The sequence below is a fragment of the Triturus cristatus genome, chromosome 8 (assembly GCF_964204655.1).
Source record: "Triturus cristatus chromosome 8, aTriCri1.1, whole genome shotgun sequence".
Lineage (NCBI taxonomy): Eukaryota > Metazoa > Chordata > Amphibia > Caudata > Salamandridae > Triturus > Triturus cristatus.
In genome coordinates, this window is record NC_140591.1 from 1,682,355,448 (window position 1) to 1,682,377,870 (window position 22,423).

Here is a 22,423-nt window from a genome sequence, read left to right on the forward strand (position 1 = left end):
ATACTCCTTCCACGTAGTCAACAGATCAAATTAGTTGTTTTGAGTTTAGTGATTTAGTCCAGCTAAAACATACTCAAAATTCCTGATCTACTCCTTTTCAATAAACGACCAAACACATTTTCTTGTTAATCAATATTTTGTTTATCTAAATAATGCAAGAATTTTAGTTCCATCTAGTAAATTTATTCATCATTACGCAAATCACAGAACACCATATTTACCAATTCTAAGTTATCGGTCATCCTCTAAGTCATCAAATTTAGTCGTCAGCACACTACAGTCCTAAAGATCAGGTCAAGGACCAGAGATGTTCAAATATCGATCAGTGCCCATAGAATGTTCAATAGTCCGTAGTTCATGAAGAAATTGGGCAGCAATTCAGTCTGTCAAAGATTCAGGAGCACAGCCGTCATGAAGCGTCACCGTCGTCATCGTCACCAAAGGAAGTACGAGAAAGAGTAGCACCCCTCTCTATTCTAACATCATTTTTATAATGGAAATAAGGTTCAAGAGATACAAAATAAAGAATTTGGGCTCATCTCATTGGTCAGTTGGGGTCGTCCGGTGAAGTTTCACACAGTTCGGGATGTTAGGTCATCCTACATGTTCCATCCGGTTTTTATAAACGTCTATTGTCAAAAACTCTTGACAGGCATCCCTTCGTCACCTTGGTTGGGTACATAGAGTCTGGGGTCATCTCGAGGATACTGGTACGTGCACTTGGCGCACTCGCGCACTTGGTCTGAAACCTCGAGGAATGGTAGCCGTCGCGTCATGTGTGTCAATCGGCCATCTTGCTTCTAGGCCCAAAGGATAACTTAAGCAAAACAAACACAAAAAGTAATTAAAACATAGAAATAACGAATACAATGTTAAACCCTCACGAATTCCCCTATGTGCTTGTAATTATCTAGCATTTGGCGACATTTAAAGCGTTCATATTCACCCAGTGATGTCATCTGGTGCAACATACAATAACGTCACAAAAGCAACATATATCATGCGATATTCTATTTTTCTAGTATTAGTGTGCGTACATAGGTTAATTACAAATTATTTTAGCCATGCAAAATGCAGATCCCACGTATGTTTCATAAATTAGTAATGTTGGTTAAATTTTCACACAAACCCATTAATAGTATTATAATTAATAGATTATTCTAATTAGTATAAACATGCAGAATAGGGGGGTATACAAAATTTTGTACTACCCGCTCCATCACCTGCTTCACTGACAGGAAGCAGGACCTCACTTCCTAGTGCAAACTGAAGATGTATGTGCAGGCACGCAGCTGCCTGCTTCAATGACAGGAAGCAGGACCTCACTTCATAGTGTAAACTGAAGATGTGTGTGCTGATGTGTGGCTGCCTGCTTCACTGACAGGCACAGAGGCCTCTCTTCCTAGTGTAAACTGAAGATGCATGTGCTGACGCATGACTGCCTGCTTCACTGACAGGCACAGAGGCCTCTCTTCCTAGTGTAAACTGAAGATGTATGTGCAGACATGCAGCTGCCTGCTTCACTGACAGGAAGCAGGGCCTCTCTTCCGAGTGTAAACTGAAGATGTATGTGCAGGCACGCAGCTACCTGCTTCACTGGCAGGCACAGAGGCCTCTCTTCCTAGTGTAAACTGAAGATGCATGTGCTGACGCACGGCTGCCTGCTTCACTGACAGGCACAGAGGCCTCTCTTCCTAGTGTAAACTGAAGATGTATGTGCAGGCACGCAGCTGCCTGCTTCACTGACAGGAAGCAGGGCCTCTCTTCCTGGTGTAAACTGAAGATACATGTGGTGCTGCGCGGCTGCCTGCTTCCCTCACAGGAAGCAAGGCCTCACTTCCTAGTGTAAACTGAAGATGTATGTGCTGACGCACGGCTGCCTGCTTCATTATTGGGAAGGGACGGACAGATTTAGGGGCATATCAGCAACAACCAGCAATTATTATCACTAAGCGCACTTAGCGCTAGGATAATTATCGCCGGCTAGCGTGGATTTTTATCGCTGAGATAGCGTGCTATTAGCAACACTTATCTCAAAAGTGATAAAAATCCTCATGCTAACTGCCTAACGTGAGATTATCGCTGGAAACCCAGCGATAATCTCACGCAATGTGGCGTTAGCTTGATTATAGGGACTCACAAACGTAGCCATGATATCCACCTTCCATAGGATATCATGGCTAAGTCAGTCCTGAAGCAGGCGTAAGGAAAGTAGCGTTAACACAGGTTATAGCTACTTTTCCTGCCGCTATGCTTCATAGCGTGGGGCTTGATGATAGGAGAAATGTCGCTTAGCGACATTTCTCCTGTCAGGTCAGGAACGCCCACTTTGCATCTCATTAGAGATGCAAAGCTGGGCGATAGGAATTCCTACGCTAATGCAAGTTTTCACGCATGCTAATTAGGCGATAAAATTATCGGCACTTTTCGGACGAAAACGGCTGCAAAAGCGGCGATAATTCTATCGCCTCGCCTTGCTGATATGCCCCTTAATTTACTATCCAAACGGCACTCTTCAAATATCAGCTGAAGTGCATGGCGAGATGCTGCTGTAAGGTCGGTAAACAAGGAGACTAAAAATAGAGGTATATTTGTGAGCGCGCTTCAATGTGTCTTAATGCTTATTCTAGCGAAGAGTCGGTTCAACATATGGAGCACGGGTCTAGGACCCCTCACTCGCACGCTAGAGTCCGCCCTTACAAAACAAGCTCTGCTCTGTCTCCAGACTCAGATGCAACAATCCATTTCAAACGTGCCTGCTGTTAACACAAGTTTACGCAAAGAAGTTGTCACAGAACTGAAGGCCTCCATGAAGCAATATCCCTCCTGGCTGCGACTCCTGTGCCCCGAGGCCTGTATGAAGCAATATCCCTCCCGGCTGCGACTCCTGTGCCCTGAGGCCTGTATGAAGCAATATCTCTCCCGGCTGCGACTCCTGTGCCCTGAGGCCTGTATGAAGCAATATCCCTCCCGGCTGCGACTCCTGTGCCCTGAGGCCTGTATGAAGCAATATCCCTCCCGGCTGCGACTCCTGTGCCCTGAGGCCTGTATGAATCAATATCTCTCCCGGCTGCGACTCCTGTGCCCTGAGGCCTGTATGAATCAATATCTCTCTCTACTGTGACTGCTGTGCCATGAGGCCTGTATGAAACAATATCCCTCCCTGCTGCGACTGCTGTGCCCTGAGGCCTGTATGAAACAATATCTCTCCTGGCTGTGACTGCTGGGCCCTGAGGCCTGTATGAATCAATATCTCTCCTGGCTGTGACTGCTGGGCCCTGAGGCCTGTATGAATCAATATCTCTCCTGAAGTGACTGCTGTGCTCGCAGGTATGAATCGGTTTCTCTCTCAGCTGTGGCTGCTGTGCCCTGAGGCCTGTATGGAACAATATCTCTCCCAGTTGTGACCTCTGTCCCTGAGGCCACATGAAGCAATATCTCTACTTGCTGTGACTGCTGTGCCTTGAGGCCTGTATGAATCAATATCTCTCCCAGTAGTGACCTCTGTCCCTGAGGCTGTATGAAGCAATATCTCTACTTGCTGTGACTGCTGTGCTTGGAGGCCTGCATGAATCATTATCTCTCCCAGTTGTGAATGTGGTGCTGTGAGGCCTGTATGAATCAATATCTCTCCAGGCTGTCACTGTAGTGCCCTGTGGCCTGTATGAATCAATATCTCTCTCAGCTGTAACCTATGATCCTGAAATCTACATGAATCTATTAATCTCACGGTTGTGACTTCTGTGACCTCAGGCCTGTATGAATTAGTATCTCTCCCGGCTGTGACTGCTGTGCCCTGAGGCCTGCATGAGTTAATATCTCAACCAGTTGTGAATGCTGTACCCTGGGACCTGTTTGAATCAATATCTCTCTCAGCTGTGACCTCTCTGTCCTCATGCCTATATGAATCGATATATCTCCAAGCTGTGGCTGCTGTACCCTCATTCCTGTATGAATCAATATCCCGGCTGTGACTGCTGTGCTGGATGAAAGTATGAATTAATATCTCTCTCAGTTGTGACTGTTGTGTCCCGTGGCATGTACAATTCAATATTTATTTCTGTTGTGCCTGCTGTGCCCTGAGGCATTTAAGAATCAATTTCTCTCCAGGCTGTGACTTCTGTGCAATGAGGCCTGTATGAATAAAACTCTCTCCCAGCAGTGACTCCTGGGCCCTGAGACCTGTAAGAATCAAAGGGCCACAAGTATGTACCTTTCGTTAGGTCGCAAACAACCCGATTTGCAGGATCGGGCGATTTGCACCCAGATAAAAGGCTTTTTATATGTACCAAACCCTATTTTAGTTTTGGTAACTTAGTATTGAATCACAAATAGTTTTTGTAATTCGGTTTTAGGATGGGGTGTGTTTACGGCATTCCTTCCTAACACCGAATCGAAATGGTATGTAAGAATGATTTGCAACCAAAATGCGGGCACAAAACATATGCATTTTACCACCAACTTCAGCTTGGTAGTAACACTTCGCAAATGGGAAAGGGTCTGTGAATGGTAGTATAAACATCTTATAAGAGCAGGCAGCGGCCCCATGGCCCGCTGCCTGCTCTCAAAAACTGTAAAGAAAACGTTGTATTTTTATTTTCTAAATGCAAGGAAAACAGGCTGCATTTAAAAAAAATAAAAAAATTGCTTTATTTAGAAGCAGAGACTAGTTGTGGTCAATTGTGCACTGCTGGGGTTAAAAGAATTTTCAAAAGTCTGTGCCGTGCTCCAGGGTATCACTCCCTGCCGGAGAGTGTGTAGAAATCAAACAATAGGTAACGACCCCACCCCTGTGGGGTGTGTCCCCGGGCACTGGACTGGAGTAACAAATTTTTTCGTGGTTGTCAATGAATAATTTACTCAATTATGCAGTTGAAAGTTTTTTTCAAGTGAAAAAATTAAAAAACTTTCAACTGCATAATTGAGTAAATTATTCATTGACAACCACGAAAAAATGTGTTACTCCAGTCCAGTGCCCGGGGACACACCCCACAGGGGTGGGGTCGTTACCTATTGTTTATTTAGAAGCAATCACGGACATTGAGGTATGCTAAGCCCAGCAGGCCACCATCCCGGTGATTTTAGTGACTTCTAATGGGTCGCAAATTGCAAATTACCTCATTAATATTCATGAGGTGGGTTGATATGCGATCTCGAGTAATCGCTAAATGAAACTCATGGAGTTTCATACATTAGGAATAACGATTACCTAATTGTGATTCACAGAAAATCAAAATAAGGTAATCGCTATTCCTAATTTTGATACAAGTGGCCCAAAATCTCTCCCGGATGTGACCTCTGTGCCCTACCTGTTTGAATCAACATCTCTGCCAGTTGTGACCTCTGTGCCCTGAGGCCTGTATGAATCAATACCTCTCCCAGTTGTGACCTCTGTGCCCTGAGGCCTGTATGAATCAATATCTCTCCCAGTTGTGACCTCTGTGCCTTGAGGCCTGTATGAATCAATAACTCTCCCAGATGTGACCTCTGTGCCCTGAGGCCTGTATGAATCAATATCTCTCCCAGATGTGACCTCTGTGCCCTGAGGCCTGTATGAATCAATAACTCTCCCAGATGTGACCTCTGTGCCCTGAGGCCTGTATGAATCAATAACTCTCCCAGATGTGACCTCTGTGCCCTGAGGCCTGTATGAATCAATACCTCTCCCAGTTGTGACCTCTGTGCCCTGAGGCCTGTATGAATCAATATCTCTCCCAGATGTGACCTCTGTGCCCTGAGGCCTGTATGAATCAATAACTCTCCCAGATGTGACCTCTGTGCCCTGAGGCCTGTATGAATCAATAACTCTCCCAGATGTGACCTCTGTGCCCTGAGGCCTGTATGAATCAATACCTCTCCCAGTTGTGACCTCTGTGCCCTGAGGCCTGTATGAATCAATAACTCTCCCAGATGTGACCTCTGTGCCCTGAGGCCTGTATGAATCAATATCTCTCCCAGATGTGACCTCTGTGCCCTGAGGCCTGTATGAATCAATAACTCTCCCAGATGTGACCTCTGTGCCCTGAGGCCTGTATGAATCAATATCTCTCCCAGTTGGGACCTCTGTGCCTTAAGGCCTGTATGAATCAATATCTCTCCCAATTGTGACCTCTGTGCCTTGAGGCCTGTACGAATCAATATCCCATCCAGCTGTGGCTGCAGAGCCATGAGGCATGTATGATTCAATATCTCTCCTGCCTGTGGCTGCAGAGCCATGAGGCCTGTATGAATTAATATTTCTCTTGCCTGTGACTGCTGTGCCCTGAGACCTGTATGAATCAATATCTCTCCTGCCTGTGGCTACTGTGCCCTGAGGCCTGTATTATTCAATATCTTTCCCAGCTGTGGCCCCTGTGCTTGGAGGGCCGTATGAATCAATACCTTTCCTGGCTGTGACTGCTGTGTCTGCAGGCCTGTATGAATCAATATCTCTTGCAGCTGTGACCTCTGTGCCCTGAGGCCTGTATGAATCAATATCTCTTGCAGCTGTGACTCCTGTGCCCACAGGCCTGTATTAATTAATATTTCTTCTGGCGTGTAGTTCCTATAAAAGCTATACAGGATCTGCACGTTAGGCAACATACACTGCGGGCTTGGTGTCTGAACTGATCGCAGATGCCCCCACCGGGTATGTTGTCCTGTATGCCAACTAGCTCACAGTGCCACTAGAAACTCCTCCTATCAAGGAGAGAATAGATCTTGGCAACTATCGAACATGACAACCCTGAGCCCTCAGGATCGTGGAAACCGTGCGATACTTTTCGCTCAGTCACTCGTGCTCACTCAGTCTCAGAGATGTACACAGAATAAACGGTCTGGACGTTTTCAATAAGCATTTATTGAACATTCGTCATTCTAGTGTAAAATAGATGTGCCGTGACAATCATCAGACAGTAACAGATATAAATGAATAGAAGCACTAGAAAAGTGAAAGGATGTTAAATCTCTACCATTTTGTTATAATCATGAATACAGGCAGGTGTATAAAATACATGACAATAAAAGTGGATACTCCTACGATGCAATCCTAACTAAATGTCCCTAAGTGTACCTAGCATGTGTGTAGGTGTTAAAGCCAAGAGTCCCTCTTGGATAAAGTCCACCCCATTACCTGAAGTGAGATACTGTGGGACCCCGTCTTAGTCTCGAGTTGGACAACCCACAAGGGATGTTCAGACTGCTACGAGCTGGAATGTCTGCATGCAGGAATCTCAGCGTCGTGTGTCAGTGTGTCGGCATGGAAGCCATGATCTTCTCTCCCGATCTCAGCAAGATGTGATGTCTTTAGACCCGAAGGTATCCCCATGGGTTTTACCATGCTGTGCCACTGTCGGACTAAGGATGACGTCGGGAATGAAACTTGTACATAGTTATTATGCAGGAGATAATTAGTATAAACATGCAGAATAGGGGGGTATACAAAATTTTGTACTACCCGCTCCATCACCTGCTTCACTGACAGGAAGCAGGACCTCACTTCCTAGTGCAAACTGAAGATGTATGTGCAGGCACGCAGCTGCCTGCTTCAATGACAGGAAGCAGGACCTCATTTCATAGTGTAAACTGAAGATGTGTGTGCTGATGTGTGGCTGCCTGCTTCACTGACAGGCACAGAGGCCTCTCTTCGTAGTGTAAACTGAAGATGCATGTGCTGACGCATGACTGCCTGCTTCACTGACAGGCACAGAGGCCTCTCTTCCTAGTGTAAACTGAAGATGTATGTGCAGGCATGCAGCTGCCTGCTTCACTGACAGGAAGCAGGGCCTCTCTTCCTAGTGTAAACTGAAGATACATGTGGTGCTGCGTGGCTGCCTGCTTCCCTGACAGGAAGCAAGGCCTCACTTCCTAGTGTAAACTGAAGATGTATGTGCAGGCACGCAGCTACCTGCTTCACTGGCAGGCACAGAGGCCTCTCTTCCTAGTGTAAACTGAAGATGCATGTGCTGACGCACGGCTGCCTGCTTCACTGACAGGCACAGAGGCCTCTCTTCCTAGTGTAAACTGAAGATGTGTGTGCTGGTGTGTGGCTGCCTGCTTCACTGACAGGCACAGAGGCCTCTCTTCCTAGTGTAAACTGAAGATGCATGTGCTGACGCATGACTGCCTGCTTCACTGACAGGCACAGAGGCCTCTCTTCCTAGTGTAAACTGAAGATGCATGTGCTGACGCATGACTGCCTGCTTCACTGACAGGCACAGAGGCCTCTCTTCCTAGTGTAAACTGAAGATGTATGTGCAGGCACGCAGCTGCCTGCTTCACTGACAGGAAGCAGGGCCTCTCTTCCTAGTGTAAACTGAAGATACATGTGGTGCTGCGCGGTCGCCTGCTTCCCTGACAGGAAGCAAGGCCTCACTTCCTAGTGTAAACTGAAGATGTATGTGCTGACGCATGTCTGCCTGCTTCATTATTGGGAAGGGACGGACAGATTTAGGGGCATATCAGCAACAACCAGCAATTATTATCACTAAGCGCACTTAGCGCCAGGATAATTATCGCCGGCTAGCGTGGATTTTTATCGCTGAGATAGCGTGCTATTAGCAACGCTTATCTCCTCAGCAATAAAAATCCTCACGCTAAGTGGCTAACGTGAGATTATCGCTGGAAACCCAGCGATAATCTCACGCAATGTGGCGTTAGCTTGCTGATAGGGACTCACAAACTTAGCCATGATATCCACCCTCCATAGGATATCATGGCTAAGCCAGTCCTGAAGCAGGTGTAAGGAAAGTAGCGTTAACACAGGTTATAGCGACTTTTCCTGCCGCTATGCTTCATAGCGTGGGGCTTGATGATAGGAGAAATGTCGCTTAGCGACATTTCTCCTGTCAGGTCAGGAACGCCCACTTTGCATGCTGGGCGATAGGAATTCCTACGCTAATGCAAGTTTTCACGCATGCTAATTAGGCGATAAAATTATCTGCACTTTTCGGCCGAAAACGGCTGCAAAAGCGGCGATAATTCTATCGCCTCGCCTTGCTGATATGCCCCTTAATTTGCTATCCAAACGGCACTCTTCAAATATCAGCTGAAGTGCATGGCGAGATGCTGCTGTAAGGTCGGTAAACAAGGAGACTAAAAATAGAGGTATATTTGTGAGCGTGCTTCAATGCGTCTTAATGCTTATTCTAGCGAAGAGTCGGTTCAACATATGGAGCACGGGTCTAGGACCCCTCACTCGCACGCTAGAGTCCGCCCTTACAAAACAAGCTCTGCTCTGTCTCCAGACTCAGATGCAACAATCCATTTCAAACGTGCCTGCTGTTAACACAAGTTTACGCAAAGAAGTTGTCACAGAACTGAAGGCCTCCATGAAGCAATATCCCTCCTGGCTGCGACTCCTGTGCCCCGAGGCCTGTATGAAGCAATATCCCTCCCGGCTGCGACTCCTGTGCCCTGAGGCCTGTATGAAGCAATATCCCTCCCGGCTGCGACTCCTGTGCCCTGAGGCCTGTATGAAGCAATATCCCTCCCGGCTGCGACTCCTGTGCCCTGAGGCCAGTATGAAGCAATATCCCTCCCGGCTGCGACTCCTGTGCCCTGAGGCCTGTATGAATCAATATCTCTCCCGGCTGCGACTCCTGTGCCCTGAGGCCTGTATGAATCAATATCTCTCTCCACTGTGACTGCTGTGCCATGAGGCCTGTATGAAACAATATCCCTCCCTGCTGCCACTGCTGTGCCCTGAGGCCTGTATGAAACAATATCTCTCCTGGCTTTGACTGCTGGGCCCTGAGGCCTGTATGAATCAATATCTCTCCTAGCTGTGACTGCTGGGCCCTGAGGCCTGTATGAATCAATATCTCTCCTGGCTCTGACTGCTGGGCCCTGAGGCCTGTATGAATCAATATCTCTCCTGAAGTGACTGCTGTGCTCGCAGGTATGAATCAGTTTCTCTCTCAGCTGTGGCTGCTGTGCCCTGAGGCCTGTATGGAACAATATCTCTCCCAGTTGTGACCTCTGTCCCTGAGGCCGCATGAAGCAATATCTCTACTTGCTGTGACTGCTGTGCCTTGAGGCCTGTATGAATCAATATCTCTCCCAGTAGTGACCTCTGTCCCTGAGGCTGTATGAAGCAATATCCCTCCCGGCTGCGACTCCTGTGCCCTGAGGCCTGTATGAAGCAATATCCCTCCCGGCTGCGACTCCTGTGCCCTGAGGCCTGTATGAAGCAATATCCCTCCCGGCTGCGACTCCTGTGCCCTGAGGCCTGTATGAATCAATATCTCTCCCGGCTGCAACTCCTGTGCCCTGAGGCCTGTATGAATCAATATCTCTCTCTACTGTGACTGCTGTGCCATGAGGCCTGTATGAAACAATATCCCTCCCTGCTGCGACTGCTGTGCCCTGAGGCCTGTATGAAACAATATCTCTCCTGGCTGTGACTGCTGGGCCCTGAGGCCTGTATGAATCAATATCTCTCCTGGCTCTGACTGCTGGGCCCTGAGGCCTGTATGAATCAATATCTCTCCTGAAGTGACTGCTGTGCTCGCAGGTATGAATCAGTTTCTCTCTCAGCTGTGGCTGCTGTGCCCTGAGGCCTGTATGGAACAATATCTCTCCCAGTTGTGACCTCTGTCCCTGAGGCCGCATGAAGCAATATCTCTACTTGCTGTGACTGCTGTGCCTTGAGGCCTGTATGAATCAATATCTCTCCCAGTAGTGACCTCTGTCCCTGAGGCTGTATGAAGCAATATCTCTACTTGCTGTGACTGCTGTGCTTGGAGGCCTGCATGAATCATTATCTCTCCCAGTTGTGAATGTGGTGCTGTGAGGCCTGTATGAATCAATATCTCTCCAGGCTGTCACTGTAGTGCCCTGTGGCCTGGATGAATCAATATCTCTCTCAGCTGTAACCTATGATCCTGAAATCTACATGAATCTATTAATCTCACGGTTGTGACTTCTGTGACCTCAGGCCTGTATGAATTAGTATCTCTCCCGGCTGTGACTGCTGTGCCCTGAGGCCTGCATGAGTTAATATCTCGACCAGTTGTGAATGCTGTACCCTGGGACCTGTTTGAATCAATATCTCTCTCAGCTGTGACCTCTCTGCCCTCATGCCTATATGAATCGATATATCTCCAAGCTGTGGCTGCTGTACCCTCATTCCTGTATGAATCAATATCCCGGCTGTGACTGCTGTGCTGGATGAAAGTATGAATTAATATCTCTCTCAGTTGTGACTGTTGTGTCCCGTGGCATGTACAATTCAATATTTATTTCTGTTGTGCCTGCTGTGCCCTGAGGCATTTAAGAATCAATTTCTCTCCAGGCTGTGACTTCTGTGCAATGAGGCCTGTATGAATAAAACTCTCTCCCAGCAGTGACTCCTGGGCCCTGAGACCTGTAAGAATCAAAGGGCCACAAGTATGTACCTTTCGTTAGGTCGCAAACAACCCGATTTGCAGGATCGGGCGATTTGCACCCAGATAAAAGGCTTTTTATATGTACCAAACCCTATTTTAGTTTTGGTAACCTAGTATTGAATCACAAATAGTTTTTGTAATTCGGTTTTAGGATGGGGCATGTTTACGGCATTCCTTCCTAACACCGAATCGAAATGGTATGTAAGAATGATTTGCAACCAAAATGCGGGCACAAAACATATGCATTTTACCACCAACTTCAGCTTGGTAGTAACACTTCGCAAATGGGAAAGGGTCTGTGAATGGTAGTATAAACATCTTATAAGAGGAGGCAGCGGCCCCATGGCCCGCTGCCTGCTCTCAAAAACTGTAAAGAAAACGTTGTATTTTTATTTTCTAAATGCAAGGAAAACAGGCTGCATTTAAAAAAAATAAAAAAAAATGCTTTATTTAGAAGCAATCACGGACATTGAGGTATGCTAAGCCCAGCAGGCCACCATCCCGGTGATTTTAGTGACTTCTAATGGGTCGCAAATTGCAAATTACCTCATTAATATTCATGAGGTGGGTTGATATGCGATCTCGAGTAATCGCTAAATGAAACTCATGGAGTTTCATACATTAGGAATAACGATTACCTAATTGTGATTCACAGAAAATCAAAATAAGGTAATCGCTATTCCTAATTTTGATACAAGTGGCCCAAAATCTCTCCCGGATGTGACCTCTGTGCCCTACCTGTTTGAATCAACATCTCTGCCAGTTGTGACCTCTGTGCCCTGAGGCCTCTATGAATCAATACCTCTCCCAGTTGTGACCTCTGTGCCCTGAGGGCTGTATGAATCAATACCTCTCCCAGTTGTGACCTCTGTGCCCTGAGGCCTGTATGAATCAATAACTCTCCCAGATGTGACCTCTGTGCCCTGAGGCCTGTATGAATCAATAACTCTCCCAGATGTGACCTCTGTGCCCTGAGGCCTGTATGAATCAATATCTCTGCCAGATGTGACCTCTGTGCCCTGAGGCCTGTATGAATCAATAACTCTCCCAGATGTGACCTCTGTGCCCTGAGGCCTGTATGAATCAATAACTCTCCCAGATGTGACCTCTGTGCCCTGAGGCCTGTATGAATCAATAACTCTCCCAGATGTGACCTCTGTGCCCTGAGGCCTGTATGAATCAATAACTCTCCCAGTTGTGACCTCTGTGCCCTGAGGCCTGTATGAATCAATATCTCTGCCAGATGTGACCTCTGTGCCCTGAGGCCTGTATGAATCAATAACTCTCCCAGTTGTGACCTCTGTGCCCTGAGGCCTGTATGAATCAATATCTCTCCCAGATGTGACCTCTGTGCCCTGAGGCCTGTATGAATCAATATCTCTCCCAGATGTGACCTCTGTGCCCTGAGGCCTGTATGAATCAATAACTCTCCTGCCTGTGGCTGCAGAGCCATGAGGCCTGTATGAATTAATATTTCTCTTGCCTGTGACTGCTGTGCCCTGAGACCTGTATGAATCAATATCTCTCCTGCCTGTGGCTACTGTGCCCTGAGGCCTGTATTATTCAATATCTTTCCCAGCTGTGGCCCCTGTGCTTGGAGGGCCGTATGAATCAATACCTTTCCTGGCTGTGACTGCTGTGTCTGCAGGCCTGTATGAATCAATATCTCTTGCAGCTGTGACCTCTGTGCCCTGAGGCCTGTATGAATCAATATCTCTTGCAGCTGTGACTCCTGTGCCCACAGGCCTGTATTAATTAATATTTCTTCTGGCGTGTAGTTCCTATAAAAGCTATACAGGATCTGCACGTTAGGCAACATACACTGCGGGCTTGGTGTCTGAACTGATCGCAGATGCCCCCACCGGGTATGTTGTCCTGTATGCCAACTAGCTCACAGTGCCACTAGAAACTCCTCCTATCAAGGAGAGAATAGATCTTGGCAACTATCGAACATGACAACCCTGAGCCCTCAGGATCGTGGAAACCGTGCGATACTTTTCGCTCAGTCACTCGTGCTCACTCAGTCTCAGAGATGTACACAGAATAAACGGTCTGGACGTTTTCAATAAGCATTTATTGAACATTCGTCATTCTAGTGTAAAATAGATGTGCCGTGACAATCATCAGACAGTAACAGATATAAATGAATAGAAGCACTAGAAAAGTGAAAGGATGTTAAATCTCTACCATTTTGTTATAATCATGAATACAGGCAGGTGTATAAAATACATGACAATAAAAGTGGATACTCCTACGATGCAATCCTAACTAAATGTCCCTAAGTGTACCTAGCATGTGTGTAGGTGTTAAAGCCAAGAGTCCCTCTTGGATAAAGTCCACCCCATTACCTGAAGTGAGATACTGTGGGACCCCGTCTTAGTCTCGAGTTGGACAACCCACAAGGGATGTTCAGACTGCTACGAGCTGGAATGTCTGCATGCAGGAATCTCAGCGTCGTGTGTCAGTGTGTCGGCATGGAAGCCATGATCTTCTCTCCCGATCTCAGCAAGATGTGATATCTTTAGACCCGAAGGTATCCCCATGGGTTTTACCATGCTGTGCCACTGTCGGACTAAGGATGACGTCGGGAATGAAACTTGTACATAGTTATTATGCAGGAGATGATAGTCCTGCTGTTTTCTGAGAATGCTGAATTCTCATGCTTAATGTATGAGCCTATTGTTCAGGGAAAACCCCACGTTCTTTAAGGAGTAGTGTAACAGGGTAAAGGGTCAGTCCTAGCAGCCGTTATGTATGTAATGCAGGGACGAATATAGGTGAAATGTTTGATGTTACCTATATTGGAGTACCAATATGAAATATAACACCCACTCCTCATCCGACCGGATGACATAATCTAATACTAACAAACTACCCATCTAGGTACAGATACGCTAATATATGTAAAAGCAATAGTTCCATGACACTTTTTTTTAAACTGTTAAAAATTCTAAAAAGGCGCTAAAAACAGAAATTGCCACACAAGCAATAGCTCCAATGTGTCCCTAAATACAGTTCGAACCACTACAAGCATTAGAAAGCCATGCAGGTCAGAAAAGGTGTCAATGTGATCTGGAACTCCAATGTGAGTTTGCTTTAAAAAAGCCAAATTTTTTACCAGCACACGACGGGCAAAATGTTTATGTGTCCTGGCTGGTAGACGCAACATCGCTGTTGCCTGCCTTCGCAGACGATGATCCCTGTAACACCTCGCATATTACGTCAATTGAGCACAGATGATGTTCAACGCTGTCTGCACCCGGTGCTGGGGAAGCCTGTGCACCATCCAAAGCTTGGGTGTTCGTGGAAGAGCCGGTGTCCATACCAACTTGAGCAGACATTTCCTGTGGTGGCTCCAAGAATGCCGCCATCAACATAGGAATACGCTGAGGACACTGCAATACATGGGCTGTTATTGGGTCCAGCAATGCATCAATGTCCGGTTGCGCAACTGATGGAAGTGTCAGACAAAGATCTAACACGCATTCCTCTCTGCAGAACAGGCATCAGAGTAAAGGTAGGATGCAGTCCAGCCAGACTGGTCTAAATGACAGGAACCAAGAAGCACTCAGTTCTCGTAGGCAAGGTGTGCCCAGATGTTGTACCATGCGATCATGGTATTTGCACTCCAGGAGTGCCTTTTTCATCTCCTTTGTGACTGGGATGCCCATTGTGTAGCAGAAACATTATGATCAGGATACCTGCTATTAGATACAGGATGGTGTTCACTGTGACCAGATAGGCGATGAAACACAAACTCAACATTTCTCTTCAGTATATATGTAAGAGACTCCTCAACCACATTAAAAATAAAGGAAAACTGTATTTAAAACTATCTGTTTAAGAATTAGTTATGATAATCAGGGCAAGACTCTGCGGAATGGAGCTGGCTCTGTCAGGGAGTCCACTTTGCAAAAGACACACAATTGATGGACAGAATGCAGAACAAATCAAAACATTCACCCCCAGTCAAGAGATCTGGGTTAAATCCATCATTCTTTTGCTCACCATGCCACCCCAGTTTAGACCTGACCATATGAAAATCAGTCTTGACCCTGTGCCTCATGGGAACAGTCCAGCCTGAACTGCCAAGCCAGGTCCTCTCTGGACCGGAAACAAGCATCCTAGGACCAGTTTTGGGGTCTCACCCCTCTTCAGCCAGGATAGCTTCATTCCAGTGGCACAGTGAGCCCAGGACCCACGTCTGGACATACCTGGTGCACTTAGGACGAGAAAGCAAAAGACACACAATTGATGAACGGAATGCAGAACAAATCAAAACATTCACCCCCCAGTCTAGAGATCTGGATTAAATCCATCATTCTTTTGCTCACCATGCCACCCCAGTTTAGACCTGGCCATATGCAAATCAGTCTTGACCCTGTGCCTCATGGGAATAGTCCAGCCCGAACTGCCAACCCAGGTCCTCCCTGAACCGGAAACAAGCATCCTAGGACCGGTTTCAGGGTTTCACCCCTCCTCAGAGCTGGCTCTGTCAGGAAGTCCACTTTGCCCATGTCTTAAAAATATCTCTGGGCAGGGAGCTTCAGAGCAAAGAAACTTAAGACATGCATTAAAGGCAAGCCACATAACATGATTCAGACTGCCATTAGACTGCCTCTTTACTGAGTGTCCTGAGGGGTCCTTTCCTAGAATCTTTTAAGATTCTTGGCCATACAGGTGCTGCTGCGTTATTTAAGGTGGTTCCATGGCACTTTGCTTGTTTTAAGCTGGCACTGCCACTGTATGTTAATGTCACAGTGCTGCATGTCTTTGCTGCCCCCGGGTAATGCTCCCTCACTCCGCTACCAGAGTGCTGCAACTGGGGTCCTTCTATGTTAGGTTGTTCAGCATAAATTTGACTCAGTGCCACACCACACAATTTAACTTCCCCACATAATTCAACAACAAACCACATAATTCAAATCAAACACAATTACACAAAACACCACATACATCCAATCCACAACACAGAATTCCACATCACGCCACAAAATTCTCCAGCATACCACATAATCGAACTCCACTACATACCACTTCTCAACACAAAATAACGATCCACATAATTCCACTCCATGACACACAATACCACTCCACATAATTCCAGTACACTGAATACCACATAATTACTATCCACATAATTGCAGTGCAAACCATGCCACATAATTCCACTCCACACTATTCCATGCCACACAGTTCCACAACTAACAATTCTAATCTAACCCAATTCATTCCACACCACATCCATCCATTCCACTCCAGATCAGAGCCCATGGGTAAAAGACATTGTCATTTACAATGCTAGTAGCTCTCACTCTCACAAATGCCAGACCTACTGCATTGCAAAGGCTTGTTTTGCATACTTTCTAATTACTTTCCAGAATGTAATTAGCAAGAAAACATAATTTCAGACAGTGGCAATATGCCTCCCTTCTTTCTAGTTCGCTTCAGAACTCTGCCACTGTGTCCACTTATGGAAGCATGGGCTCTCAGGCTGCGGTCACTTTCTATAGGGTCACTGAAGGCCGTATCCATCCCCGAAATGTAGAGACTGCTTAAAGGTGTGTTTGTTTCCTGTCTTTTGTTTCAGCTCTTCTGTGCGAACTCGACTTCGGACACCTTTTGCAAGAATGGCCCGGACCCATCGAAATGGCCCTTCCTTACGAGGAGCTCCGCGGCCACCAAGACGTGGCCCTCGAAGACCGACGTGGACCAGTGCGTGAACAACTGGGGTCTGTACGATTCCTGGCCCTACGACCAGAGTTCAACGCGCAGCTTCAGGCCTTCTTTAGAAGGTAAGCCCATCCCTTTGAACCCCATTAAAACAAATGTCTTGATATCAGAAAAACAGAGCTGCCACAAAGCGCGCGAAATGAAAAAGTGACTCTTCAGACTGCCAGCCGTCTTCGATCTGAGGGGCGCGACCCGCAGGGGGGCCGCGGAGTCCTGGGAAGGGGGTCGCGCATTATCTGACCTCACTTGAGCCTGGAATCCAACACGTTTGTCTATGTCTTGGAAACAGAAGTCTAATTTTGATTGTTAAAATGCTCCAGCTGAGTGTCCTGTTCTGTGAAATGTTTTCATGCCACGGTGCCCTTTGTCGCCTGAAAGAAACGCACATGTGCCCTGTTACCTAATCTGCAAGCCTAAAGGGTGCTTGGCACCCATGAATCGTCACAGCCTAATGTAACGCGCTGCATGTCTACCTAGGGGGCAGGAGAATAGCGAATACCGGAGCTGCCCAAGCAAATCTTGACGGGCACTGTTGTAAATGTTCTGAGACTTCATTTTTTTCTGTGAATCTTGCCTCTTGGACTGCCCTGCCACTTGCCAGTAGCATGTAATTTCTGATTTTACTACTTCCTGCGAGTAGTCCTTTTACAGTGCTTGTGGAGCCTGAAATGCACAGCTTTCACTCAGCCAGTCCAAATTTGAAACCACCTTTCTTCCCTGTCTCCGCTCGCGCTCTAGGTTTTACCCATTTTAAAGGGATGGGCTCCCGAGTTTAGAAGTTGTCTCAAGCTTTAAATTCTTGCCCGAAGCCAAATAAATGGCCGAGTAACTGACTGATCAAGCCCATAGGAACCTATGTCACTTTTAACATGGGAAAAGTGACGCAAAAGTGGCGCAAGGGGCTTGTAAATCTGCCCCCTAGTTTTTTTGTGGGGGAAAACAAGTGACCCTCAAAGTATTTATGTGAAAAGAGAATGTGACTAGCTTCACGAAGCCCAAGCAGGTCACCAGGCTGCAGGACGAGAGCCCATGTTGAAGGGATTGCATGTTGGGTGAGGACAGTTTGCTTCGGTAAAATGCCAGCGCTGACATGGTACATTTTCATGACATGGTACATGGAGTTTGAAATATACGCACATTATTGACAGGGTGGCCTGATATTACTCAAGTAGGTGTTTTCTCTGACCCTGGGTCGAAGCACTAGATTTTTAACAGTGACACTGATTTTCTGTGCTTGTCTTGTACTTTTCCTTCTTCCTAGCTCCCAAATGTAGGGTGCACTATCTGGCAAAAAGTTTCCCCAACCTCACTTGTGCCTGGAATCCAAAACGTTTGCTTTTGTCTTGGAAAATGATGGCTAATTTCGATTGTTAAAATAATCCAGCTGAGTCTCCTGTGCTGTGAAAGGTTTTCGTGCCAGGGTACCTGGTTGCCTGAAAGATATGCACATGTGCCCTGTTTGTTAATCTGCCTTAGTGTGAAGGGTGCTTGGTACCTGTGAATAATTACAAGCTTTGATTGTGATGCCAAAGATTTGCTGTTTTTTTAGTGGTAGTGCAAAGCGTTAACAACTGGGCTGTGAAGTGCTTCTTCTAATCATAACTGTATTCACACTGCCCTTGTGAAAACAAGCATTTGCAATACAATAGGTCTTGCATTAATTAAGTTTGAGCTATTGGCATTGCCAGCTGTTTGTGTGTGTGCGCCTGGTGGAAGCATGCACTGACAGCTGGTGGTGTGTGTGCCTGATGGAAGTATGCACTGATGGCTGGTGGTTTGTGCCTGGTGAAAGCGTGCATTGACGGCTGGTGGTGTTTGTGTGCCTGCTGAAAGCGTGCACTGAGGGCTGGTGGTGTATGTGTGCCTGGTGAAAGCGTGCACTGACGGCTGGTGGTGTTTGTGCCCGCTGAAAGCGTGCACTGACGAATGATGGTGTGTGTGCCTGATGGAAGTGTGCACTGATGGCTGGTGGTTTGTGCCTGGTGAAAGCGTGCATTGACGGCTGGTGGTGTGTGTGTGCCTGGTGAAAGCGTGCACTGATGGCTGGTGGTGTGTGTGTGCCTGGTGAAAGCGTGCACTGATGGCTGGTAGTGTTTGTGCCCGCTGAAAGCGTGCACTGACGAATGATGGTGTCTGTGCCTGGTAAAAGTGTGCACTGACGGTGTGGTTGTGTGTGTGGTTGTGGTTGTGTGTGTGGTTGTGTGTTGTTGTGGTTGTGTGTGTGTGGTTGTGTGTGTGTGGTTGTGTGTGTGTGTGGTTGTGTGTGTGGTTGTGTGTGTGGTTGTGTGTGGTTGTGTGTGTGTGGTTGTGTGTGTTGTTTTGTGTGTGGTTGTGTGTGTGGTTGTGTGTGTGGTTGTGTGTGGTTGTGTGTGTGGTTGTGTGTGTGTGGTTGTGTGTGTGTGGTTGTGTGTGTGGGTGTGGTTGTGTGTGTGGTTGTGGTTGTGTGTGTGGTTGTGTGTGGTTGTGGTTGTGGTTGTGACAGCCGAGTCAAGTAACATAGCCACCTATGACAAAGGTAATAAATGTGCAGGCCCATTGGCCCCTGTTGCTGTACCTTCTTGGACCCGGCTTAAAGCTGTAGAAAAGTGTAATGTTAACAACAATTAAGCATATCGAAAGCATACATAATACATTATACATAATAGTAGCGGTTCTCACATAAATATTTAACTGCAAAAATAAATAGTTACTGTGTTACTAATAAAAAAACGATCTAGTCATTAAGGGCAAATTTGTAACATTAGGCAAACGTTTCCAGATTTGAAGTTTGCAGAAGCTTGTTTTAGTCACAGCGCTACACGTAAGCTCGAAATCAAATGTGGTTTTAGGTGGCCAAAAGCAGACCGAAAGTCTGCGATAGTGTGATGTTTTGGAGTGAACATCTACACTTTAGAAAGGAAACAAGGGCAGGCTAATGGAGCGCTAACAAGCAGAGGAAGACCGATTGAACTCTATTCGTAGGCAGCATCTGTGGGATGCACATCAGGCACAGCAAGCTGCTAAAGTTGTGTTCACACCGAGGCACGCCAAAAACTATTTAAAATAAAAACATTTGACATACAGCTTGCAAATGCGATTAATCACAAAAAAACGTTAACCTAATTTATTTATACATTTTATACTAACTTACTGGGCAAATCTATTACATTAAAAAAAAGAGTATATCTTTAGCACAAATTAAGCAGCACAATCTCATTCAATGCTCCAAGTCATGGCCGCCCCCAGCCCCGCCAGCTTGTGATCTAGTAGAAAGTTAAATATCCATAGCCAGATATCTTGCTAGCAAAAGCTGCTGTATACACCAAAATAAAGCACTACTGAGGTTGTGATCTGTAATTTCTGCCCCGACAGTTTTTATAATTACAAGACTGTCGCGGGAGGAATTTTTAGCGCATTCTAAGTTTATTATTGCCCTGTTTTCAGCACGCTAGCTCTGAACTATTATGTGTGCCCCAGCATTTTCTCCGGGAAAAAGTTGCACACATAACACTTCAAAGCTACCGTGCTCAAAGCTTTAAAGTGTTATGTGTGCGAATTTTTACCGTGAAAAATGCTGGGGCACACATAATAGTTCAGAGTTAGCGTGCTGAAAACAAAGCAATAATAAATATGAAACTTATAACGCGCTAAAATTTCCGCCCGCTACATTGTTGTCAACATTTATTGCTCTATTTAGAGCACAGTGGCTGTGAACTGTAATTTCTGTCCCTACATTTTATATAGTTACAAGACTCTAGCGGGAGGAATTTTTTGAGCGTTCTAAATGTCATCTTTATTATTGCCGTGTTTGCAGTCAAAAATACTCCGCTACAATGTTCTAATACCCAAAAAATGCCGGGCCAAACATTACAGTTCAGAGACAGCGCGCTCAAAACACAGCAATATTAAGCATAAAACTTATAACGCAGAGAAAATTCCGCCCGCTACAGTGTTGTTAATTATTTATTGACGACGCGTTCAAAGTTTCATCTTTATTATTGCCCTGTTTTCAGCACGCTGGTTCTCAACTATGCTGTGTGCCCCAGAATTTTTCACTGTAAAAAATCGCACCCATAACACTTCAAAGCTACCGCTAAAGCGTATCTATTAACAACAGTAATAAAACGAAAGTAAATAAAAAAAATGCATTCAAGTCTCCAATTACAAAGGCAGAAGGCAGGCTACAGCGTGCTAACCAGATATTAAAGAAGTGCAGGCAAAGTGAAAGAAAGTACACTGTAGTTAGGCGCCGCTGTATTGGAACTACATGGAAGTTAAAAAAACACCAACAGCCAACAGAAAAGGACATTACAAAAACACTAACACAACTAAGCCAATAGCAAGCAAAGAAACAAATAACATGACATTTCACCCAACATACTAAAGGGCAGATTTATGAGCCCCTTGCGCCACTTTTGCGTCACTTTTAACATGGGAAAAGTGACGCAAAAGTGGCGCAAGGGGCTCATAAATCTGCCCCTAATTACTTTATGTCTCGCTGAGACAGCGCATGCAGCGCATGCACTGCCAAGGCGAGACCTAAAAAATTATTACATATGCCCTGGTATTACTAAAATCTACATTTTGAAAGCATCATTTTATCATAAAACTATTTACAATGTTGTATCAGTCTATCTTCTACTGTGGGTAATGCAATGCAAGTATAAACAAGCATTGGCATAGCCAGTAGGTCTCGCTTTTTTCGGACCTTATAAGTGTTTAGCCATGCAACAGTTCATGTTGTACCACCAAGGATATTGTGCTACATAACGGTGAGCTGTGAACCTGATAAGTCTTAGGACAGTGTGTGGGGCAGGGGGTTAACACGGTCAGCTTTGAACCTGATGATAAGTGTTAGGACAGAGCGGGGGGCAGGGGGATAATCACAGCGAGCTTTGAACCTGATGAAAAGTGTTAGGACAGAGAGGGGGGCAGGGGGATAAGCACGGCAAGCTTTGAACGTGATGATAAGTGTTAGGACAGTGCAGGGGCAGGGGGATAAGCATGGTGAGCTTTGAACCAGATGATAAGTGTTGGGACAGTGCAGGGGCAGGGGGGTAAGTACGGCGAGGTATGAACCTGATGATAGTGTTAGGACAGAGCGAGTGGCGTGGGGGTAAGCACGGCGAGCTTTGAACTTGATGATAAGTGTTAGGACAGAGCGGGGGCAGAGGGGGATAAGTACGGCGAGCTTTGAACCTGATGATCAGTGTTAGGACAGAGCGGGAGGGCAGGGGGGGGTATGCACGGCGAGCTTTGAACATGGTGATAAGTGTTAGGACAGAGCGGGGGGCTGGGGGGTAAGCACGACAAGCTTTGAACCTGATGATCAGTGTTAGGACAGA

At 46.2% G+C, this 22,423-nt stretch overlaps 1 protein-coding gene across 2 annotated transcripts in view; it reads left to right on the top strand.

The window, feature by feature from the left end:
• LOC146808596 (tyrosinase-like) overlaps window positions 1-22,423 on the top strand; it is a 414,148-nt gene that overhangs the window by 168,248 nt on the left and 223,477 nt on the right. For both annotated transcript variants that reach the window (XM_085623618.1, XM_085623617.1), the window contains one exon: window positions 16,957-17,161. In XM_085623618.1, the coding sequence (XP_085479744.1) occupies window positions 16,957-17,161 (205 nt within the window). The remainder of the gene's footprint in view (window positions 1-16,956; window positions 17,162-22,423) is intronic.